Source organism: Priapulus caudatus, unplaced genomic scaffold, assembly GCF_000485595.1.
Source record: "Priapulus caudatus unplaced genomic scaffold, Priapulus_caudatus-5.0.1 Scaffold99, whole genome shotgun sequence".
NCBI classification, from domain to species: domain Eukaryota; kingdom Metazoa; phylum Priapulida; class Priapulimorpha; order Priapulimorphida; family Priapulidae; genus Priapulus; species Priapulus caudatus.
The window spans coordinates 321,957-331,956 of record NW_014577160.1 but is presented as its reverse complement, the minus strand read 5'-3'; the positions used below and the strand labels follow the sequence as shown (position 1 = coordinate 331,956).

Genomic DNA, 10,000 nt, shown 5'->3' with positions numbered 1-10,000 from the left:
TTACTGCGCAAAAGCGCGATTTACAAAAACTACAAACCTAACCATTTACATCTAATCCCATTGGTTCTGGGGACTGTCAGGTAGGCCGGTCTTTCGAGGACACACAAAGATGAATTGATTTCTGCACAGAAACGCTAATAAAAACTGCATGTGCACAAACCAATACACGCAGTCGCACGCACGCACTCACACACTCACACACGCACGCACGCATACACACACGCACGCATGCACGCACAGACACACACAGTCTTCACACACTCACTTCTGCTTCCACCAGAATCGGTACTCGCAGCAGATGGTGAAGAGGAAGAAGAGGGTTCCGAGGCCGACCATCGCCGCGACGTTGCGCCCGAGGAAGTCCCACTCGAACGGATTACGCCACACGTACTCGCCGTACTTAGCGAACGTGTCGACCATGATCTGATTGGACGCCATGTCCATAAGGCCGCGGCCGAGACAGTAGTGAGGCAGCAGGAGGAAGACCCGCATCAGGATCTCGTTGATGTCGTCAAGGTCCTGCAGAGGGCAGCAGCGGTCAAGGAATGCGCGGCGACACATATATACACGATGATCGTATAACACAGGTCCTGCAGAGGGCAGCACAGGTCAACGATACGCGATGCGAGACACGCACATATATATCATGATCATATGTACATCACAATAATGTCTACTAGGTCCTGAAGAGGGCAGCAGCAGTCAAGGACGCACACATCTACAGCTGTAACATGTAGTACGCAAGTAACGTGTCCGTAAGGTGACGTACGTCCCCCCGATACACAACAGCGTGGCAGGTCATTATACCGACACAGACGTACCGGCTCCTGTAGCGATTGGAGGATGAACGTCGCACAGGTCGATACTACGCCGAGGAACAGATTGACGCATGACAGAGCGACGAAGGCAGTGCTCGGAGTGTTGAACACAAAACTCAACGGGTACATCATCGGGATGATCGACCAGCTGAAACAAGAGAGCAGCAAAAACTCCACGTACCCGCCATGTTTAATGGGCGCCTGCCACGAACTTAAATACTGACCCCGCTACTAATAATAACTAAAATATGTGTCTACCACACACTAAATACTGTACATTAGTATAATACATTAGTATAATACATTACAATGGCAAGCATACAAGCAGTACAGACTCTCCCTGACTTACGAACATTCGAGTTAGGAACTTTCGATGATACGAACAATTTGCCCTGACATGAAGTCCATTAGTGTATAATGTCAATATTGGTGAATAAAAAGACACAATCGCCCCCCTGATTTTGACTTTCGCCAACTCCTGTGTTCACGTATATGTTTACAATATGTACACTTCTAGGTTACTCGATGTTCACACGTACATATACTACACTACCGTACAATACTGTATACGTACGCACATATGTTCGATTTACGAACAAATCGACTTACGAGCGACCGCTCGGAACCGAACCTCTTCGTAAGTCGGGGAGTCTCTGTATATAATAATGTCTGTTCGTCTGTGTGTCCAGCTACCTCGTACCTGTCTGTATGTATGTCCATCTGTCTGTCTGTCTGTCTCTCAGACTGTCCATCCGTCTGTCTGTCTGTCTGCCTGTCTGTGTATTTCGCTACCTCCCTACCTGTCAGTCTCTCTACCTGTTTGTCTCTCTACCTGTCAGTCTGGATTTGTCACATTAGACAGCATTTGCTTTACCTGTCCTTCCTTTTAATCACCGCCCCCCACATGCATAACCAGCCTATCACCCTGTAAAGCTGTATGACATCCCCAAACACACGCTTCCTCACTCACCCATACAGCACGAGGATGGTGATGAGAGCTCCAATGTTGTCCGCTGACACGTAAGCTTTCTGATTGAACGCCACGAAGATAATGATGCAGAGTATGCAGGAGATGAGGTAGTTACACTGCGGAGGCAAACGACAAGACATCACGCATAATCGCAATAAATATATAAAACGAATCAATGCATCGATGGCGATCAGAATATAAGTGTTTTATAACGTTATTTTATAGGATACGTGATTTAGAAACAAGTTATGTGTCAAACGAAGTTCATTCCCTAAAGTGATTTATCGCCAAGTACTGTGTGTACTACCACGTTTGACAAAAACTATCGTCCGTTGTTGTTTGCGAGACATTCTCTACCTGTCATGAACAAAGTCTCATAATGTAAAACGTCATCATGCATTCACTTCACTCTAGAATTTTACATCAGCTATCTACACCTATCTATAAAGAATCAGAAATCTACTCAAGAAGTCTTATCCGTTAAAACGAGGAGAATAACATATACAATCAGAATGAAAGATTCTCTATATAAATACTCACATCACTATATAACACATGAAAACATATAGATGAGAGTACAAGCTTCTTTCCCATCAAATTCTGCCCCAACGATACAAGAACATAGCTCACGTACTTACAAGCACAGCACTTACCATGTCCCAGGTGAAGTTTCCCACCCAGTACATTGTTGGGTTGAGGCCACTGACAAACTGAAGGTGCTTGGCGTTTGATGTTCGTTCATCGATCAGGAACATGACGAAACTCGCAGGAATGAACGACATTGCGAATATCACACAGACGGCGATCGACAGCGCTGTAAACTCCTGATTCCTGATGATGGAAATAATATACCATTATTATTATTTAAATTATCACTAAGTTAACACTGTGCATGACTACCACTATTATTATTATTATTATTATTTCATTATTAAAATTATTATCAAGTTAAAACTGTGTACCACTACCACTATTATTATCATTATTATGCAGTGGCTATATACGCATCCGGTCATCCTTTAAAAAGCTCAGCACAGATTCCCAAATCCATGTCACGATTAAGCCACGTCACTTTCAAATCGTTGATTTTACTGGCTTTACTATTGCTTCAAAAGTTACAAAAACACATTTTTTTGATAAAATACCTAAAGGTAAGTAATATCATGGTAAAAACTTATTGTTTATTGTTTTTTTTTACTGAAAAAATATAGTTGGGTTCACATAAGAAATATATGACCGGACGCGTAGCCTGGGAGCTGGGCGTCTGGTAACCGGACGCGTAGCCACAGCCTTATTATTATTATTATGACTTAGTTAATCAAATAATTACAAAGTTAACACCATTTAGAGGTACCACTATTGTTATCATTATCATTATTATAATTATTATTATTATTAAAATCATTACTGACACCGTGTGCCACACTGCTACATGTATGTGCGGTGTGGCATGTACGTACGTTGCTTTCCTCGCTAGCTGATCCTGTGTGAGGTTCATCGGATGGTTGACCGCCGTGATGCCGTACTGCCGCGCGTCCACGCTGTCATTCAGGTTAGCTCTCAGCTTCAGGTTGCTCAGACTGTTAGTGTAGGCAACCATCGCCGCCCATCCCTTGTTGTTGAACCACACCTGCAACGTGCCAACGACTACATAGTCCAACCGCTGTCCATTCACAGTACACATGTACCGTCCTCATTTACTGTCTATATGCTCACATTTCCATGAGATATATTTAGTCTAACGTTTGTTGCAGAATGATATAGACCTGGTATGAATGTGGTTGATGCGGTTTCAAAATGGCGTAGCATTGTTTAAACTTGATTTAAAGGTTCAGCATGTTTAAAACTTTATGTAATTGTGTGTAAATGTGGTTTATATGTAAGGTAGACAGACTCATGGCTTATTTTTCGTTCAGACTTGTTCTACATATAACTAGATGTGGTAATCATATTATACTCTACTATCAAACACTTATACCTGCATTTTCGATCACTATACCTATAGTCTTTTACTCAGGCCTTCTTTCAACAACCGTTTTGAATGGTATTCCTGATTACCTTTATTATTATCAGTGTTGGAATAAACATATATAATACAATCGTGAATGAGTAAAAGTTATTATTCACTCCCGATACAATATATATGTGAGAAGACTAGGAGAAATACAGAGTGATGTTGTGAGGGTATATACCATGTATACCATGGTGTTATCTCTGTCAGTGCTAGGAGAAATACAGGGTGATGTTGTGAGGGTATATACCATGTATACCATGGTCCTAGCACTGACAGAGATAACTCACCCTGTATTTCTCCTAGCACTGATAGAGATAACACCATGGTATGTTATATATACCCTCACAATATCACCCTGTATTTCTCCTAGCACTGACAGAGATAACGCCATGGTATGTTATATATACCCTCACAATATCACCCTGTATTTCTCCTAGCACTGGTAGAGATAACACCATGGTATATACCCTCACAATATCACCCTGTATTTCTCCTAGCACTGACAGAGATAACACCATGGTATGTTATATATACCCTCACAACATCACTCTGTATTTCTCCTAGCACTGGTAGAGATAACACCATGGTATATACCCTCACAATATCACCCTGTATCTCTCCTAGCACTGATAGAGATAACACCATGGTATATACCCTCACAATATCACCCTGTATTTCTCCTAGCACTGACAGAGATAACACCATGGTATACATGTTATATACCCTCACAATATCACCCTTTATCTCTCCTAGCACTGACAGAGATAACACCATGGTATATACCCTCACAACATCACCCTGTATTTCTCCTAGCACTGACAGAGATAACACCATGGTATACATGGTATATACCCTCACAACATCACCCTGTATTTCTTTATATACCCTCACAACATGGTATGTTATATACCCTCACAACATCACTCTGTATTTCTCCTTGCACTGGTAGAGATAACACCATGGTATGTTATATACCCTCACGACATCACTCTGTATTTCTCCTTGCACTGGTAGAGATAACACCATGGTATACATGTTATATACCCTCACGACATCACCCTGTATTTCTCCTAGCACTGGTAGAGATAACACCATGGTATATACCCTTACAATATCACCCTGTATTTCTCCTAGCACTGGTAGAGATAACGCCATGAATAGAGATAACACCAAGAGATAACACCATGGTATGTTATATACCCGAATAGAGATAACACCATGGTGTTGTCTCTCGTGCTGAGATCCTCTATAGTCTGTGTAAGCTGCTGCCAGAATTCGTCGCTGAAGTTGCCGACCTGAGACATGAAACCTGCCAGCTGAGCTATGGACGCCGCCAGCTGGGTCGTGTTGGCTACAGCAGCCTCGTTCACCACGCCGAAGGAAAAGCCGCCATACCTAAACAAGTAGACGTCTCTGTGTTGGTTACATGAGGGGTTCGTTTCACGTCTGCGATTTCTTGGTAGAGTGTTTTCGCTTTCCATCGGGAATCAGACTTTGACAAAACATCATACTTAGCATGATTGCTGCTAAATAACTTGAAATTATTAAGTCCAGTCAAAATCTCCAGGCATTGGAGCAAAAACACACTATATTGGACAGCGATGCTTTTATACCTTTTTTTTTAATCATCTGATGTGAGTTCACATGATTTTCTGAATTATAATGACGTTTTTTAAGCGATATGCAGAAACTATCAGAAACAGAAGAAGAAAAAGAAGAAGAAGAAGAAGAAGAAGAGGAAGAAGAAGAAGAAGAAGAAGAAGAAGAAGAAGAAGAAGAAGAGGAAGCAGAAGAAGAGGAAGAAGAAGAAGAAGAAGAAGAAAAAGAACAACGACAGCAAGTGGAAGAAGAAGTAGAGGAAGAAGAAGAAGATGAAGAAGAAGTAGAGGAAGAAGAAGAAGATGAAGCTAAACTTGAGTACACATGCTGACGTCATGCACACACCTTGATGTCTCATACTCGTTATAAGTCATGAGCAGGTAGTCTGTGATGTTACGACCGGTCATGTTCTGTATATAGTCAGTTGTATCGGCCAGCATGTAGGGTGGTGGCATTCCACCCGCACCAGCAGGACATTCCTGGTGAGAGACAAGAATACACAACCTATCAGTCATTAGAGAATGCACTTAACACGACACCATGACACTCAGGAAACATAAATTAGGTAAAGAACATAGAATCGGGTTCTTGCGTTGCGTCAATTTGACAGGAGTTGTCGGTGAACAGGGTTGCAAGATATTCGTTTGGTGGCGTGGGAGTGTAGCAATGGTGCAGGCAGTGTTACGCAAACACAAGCGCAGCGTATTCACCTAGGTAACAAAAATGTACCAGTCAGCAGTATGTGATGCCAATGCGTCAACTATGATAACTATAATTCCCTCACATATTTACCATCTTCACATCGATAAAAAAGACGTTTTCTCATTGTTTATTCATTAATTGACTGCCAATAAACCGTCAGCGTAACTTTACTGTTATGTATTCGAAATACAAAACAGCATTTCTAAGAAGATGCACAATCTACACATGGATATAGACCCATATATACACATGGATATATGTCATTGTCAGTTCATCTCACACTATCCTAGAACCTTCTCCCACAAACCTGGAATCCAGTTTCCTCGCAGCTACAAGCCGGACTTGGGTTTTCCTCCGTCCAATTTCCGTTGAGGAGCAGTTCCATGACGTCTGCTGGCAGGATTGTCTGACCGAACACGGAGTTGTTGACGGGAACGCACGGCTTCGAACTGCAAGCAGGCAAGAGAGCGATTAGAAAACACGCCGTGATGCGAGGGCATGTGCATGTCGTTAGCCGTAGCTAGCTCGAGGCAAAATGGATGACCCTTGCCACGAAACCTCCACATCATCGATGCCAGCACTTCATCATGCGATGCCGAGTCACATAGACACGGGTCAGCGTCATCATTATCATGTCAAGTGATCGTACCTCGGACTATTAGTAACGCAGTTGATAACACCGAATATATAACTGCAGACTATAACTGTACATATAAATCAATGTGAAAGTATAATAAAAATTTATTCGCTAGCATAATTTTACAAATGTAATATTAGATCAGTTACGTATATATGAAACAGCTGATATGCTGCTATTCATGCTTCGCACGCTTGTCACCCTGGCAGCATGGTATTAAATATCTGTGACCTCTACTCACGGTATGCTGTAGTCGAGCATGCATCTAGTGCCGAGTCCTGGAGGGTCTAGTAGTGCCCTCTCTAGGCGATCAGAGGAAACGTTGCCCGGAGCATCATTACTAAAAACAGGCAGCAAGTGGCGAGTATAAAACATATGCACTTATAGTCTGGACAATACAGGAAAATGTGGAAACTGTAAAGTAAACACCATTACCAATTGCAGATAGAGATAGGTCTGCTTACATTTTAACACAATTCACTGTTTCGTTTTTCAACCCTTTCTGGTGTTGCTCAGTATTCACTTAAATGGCCTAGAACCAACATATACATAAACATAACCCAGACACATACATACTACTATTACTACATATACTATATATATAATATATATAATACATGTATATTAGATAGTCTTAGGCATATGCATAAACATAGACGTAGACTGAAGCTATTATATAGTCTTTGCTTCATGGAAAGAAACAGTATTGACCTGGACTAGTAATAGCAGTGTGCAGTTATTCAGATTTACTCACGAGTAGAAGACATAGTTTGGAGGGCCGTACAGCCACGGTGTGAGTTCCAGCTCTGGTTGGTTGCCGATGCCCGGCGTGAACACTGCAAACACCATCGCCATGCATATGAACAATGCTGGCAGAATAATCTGCAAGTGCAATGAAACAATGGAGCCGTTATTAAGAACGTGTGTTGACAATGATTATCTCGAGCAGTTCCATGTAAACATCGATATTGTTTCCCACAGATGGAGCTGGATTCCAACATTTGAACACATGAACAACATAAACACATGAACAACATGAACACATGAACAACATGAACACATGAACACATGAACAACATTTGAACACATTCTCACCATTAACACGTTTAACGCTGCCGGTGTTAACAATGCACCTACTGCCCTGCGCTGGGATTTTCGGATTTTTACCGCGTATTCACTTTTTGATTTACCACATTTCCTTTGCAGGAAAGCTAACCAAACTGACACATTTACTCTGCATGAATGTTATCTCACCCTTACACGTTTAAATAGTATGGAAATCGCCCTTCATAATAATATATTGATATGTAAACAGGAAAAAAATGGACATTTCGTGCATTTTCATCTCAAATGCCATTGAACCGGTGGATTTTCGCGAGTTTGTTATGATATCATTCGACAGTATACTATTTTTTCCGGTAAGAAATGTGAAAACGCTTACACATGTGTGGGGTATGAACCTTGTTTTGTTTTTTTACATGCAAAAATACATCGAAATTTTATATACCGCTAGGAAAACGGTAAACAAACCTCGTTTTGATCTACTCCTTCTAGTTTACCTTCTAGTTTTACAAATTTACCTTGAGTCTCTAAACTCATAATTTCACGTTCGAATCAACGGTAGAGCATTGTATTCTTTAGTTCTTGTAAGACTGGGGTAATATAGACTGTCCCTGTTTAATTTCTAGGTAGGTAGTGCCTGCCATCTGTTGGAAATCAGAGTAACAAAAACCAATAACCTATCCAGGAGCTGACTCGTGGATCCGCGGGGATGCATTTTGATTGTTCCCACGAGCTGACTCGTGGATCCGCGGGGAACGTGTTAATGCAATTTAATTGAGAAGATAGCACTTTAGACTTGCGATAGCAAGAGATAGAAATATCCAAGTATCTGCGTGTGAGGACAGATATCGATATCATTTCTCATAGATGGAGCTGGATTCCAACATTTGAACACATGAACTACATGAACACATGAACACATGAACACATGAACACATGAACAACATTCGAACACATTCCCATCATTAACACAATGTAATTGAGAAGATAGCACTTCAGTCTTGCGATAGCAAGGGATAAAAATATCCAAGTAACTGCGTGTACGAACATGTTGTTTGCATACCTCACAGAAGAAACCCTTCCTGCTGCGCATCGAATTGTGGAAACGCTTGATATAGAGGGCGCTAAACTGCTGCCGTCGGAGTTCACCACCGCTGACCACCTTGTCGCTGGCATCCAATTGGTCGTCTATAGTAGTTGTCATAGATTCTACACAAATACAAGGTGGTGGATTGAGAGCTGTATAATAGATATAGTAATATAGTCATGTTCAGTCGTGATGCTGCAATATATAGAGTAAATTTAATGATGTCAGATAATAATTATCCATCATTACGCAATAAAATTCCTCCGTACAAAAAATGTATACTATCTGGTTACACTCTTGCAACGACTACAATATGATAGCATGAACATATCTATACAGTTTCTATCATTTACTATACAATACTGTACATTATTCACATTACTGATAATTCATTATGGTAGTAGAAACACACACATCCTGAGCTGCATAACGTTATTACAGATGATTGATTGGGTTAAATCTGATCGATCATCAAGTGATAACAGCAACTAGCTCAATATTGCTAAATATATATAGCTAAACTGTGGTTTTATATTTATAATACTAACTAGAAGATTATCTAAAAATTTAAAAAAAAACTAAAGGGAAAAAGCCAAATTTTGCTAAAATACAAATGAACTACAATCAAATAACATATTCATAATCATATGCTATGCAGAAAGACTGTATAATGGGCTTCTATCAAAAGCTGTATCACCATTGTTGGCTGTGCCACCAACGTGAGAATGATAAACAAGTGCCGCGGAGCGACAGCGCTCATCTAACGTCTACTGCGGTGACTCTGTGGTGGAGTGGTGGGATTCTAGTAACCCTGTTAGTCCCAAATGTGTTCACATACGCGCCGAAACAGTGGAAAACGTGGAAGGCACAGGGATGGTATCAGGAACCTTCTCGAAGGAATGTTTGTTGGGATCGTTATGAAAGTTGCCACGAGATGGCGCATACGTTTAAGTGTCTTAAGATTAAAGATAGAAGCTCCCATCGTACGTAGTAGCAACAACTATTTGCAAGACAGAATAGGTAAGCCCTCATCCATTTACCTACGCAAGCCTTACAGGCTGAAATAGAGAGCTGCCCCCTGTAACAAATTAACGCAGGCAAAAACTACACA

General features: G+C 41.1%; 1 protein-coding gene across 1 annotated transcript in view; it reads right to left on the bottom strand.

Moving 5' to 3' along the window:
- LOC106805076 (ATP-binding cassette sub-family A member 1-like) overlaps positions 1-10,000 on the bottom strand; it is a 39,675-nt gene that overhangs the window by 7,964 nt on the left and 21,711 nt on the right. Inside the window, 11 exon segments of the mRNA XM_014806555.1 lie at positions 266-519; positions 822-966; positions 1,789-1,904; positions 2,442-2,619; positions 3,249-3,418; positions 5,020-5,197; positions 5,747-5,880; positions 6,411-6,552; positions 6,982-7,080; positions 7,495-7,622; positions 8,866-9,011. Of these exon segments, the coding sequence (XP_014662041.1) occupies positions 266-519; positions 822-966; positions 1,789-1,904; positions 2,442-2,619; positions 3,249-3,418; positions 5,020-5,197; positions 5,747-5,880; positions 6,411-6,552; positions 6,982-7,080; positions 7,495-7,622; positions 8,866-9,011 (1,690 nt within the window).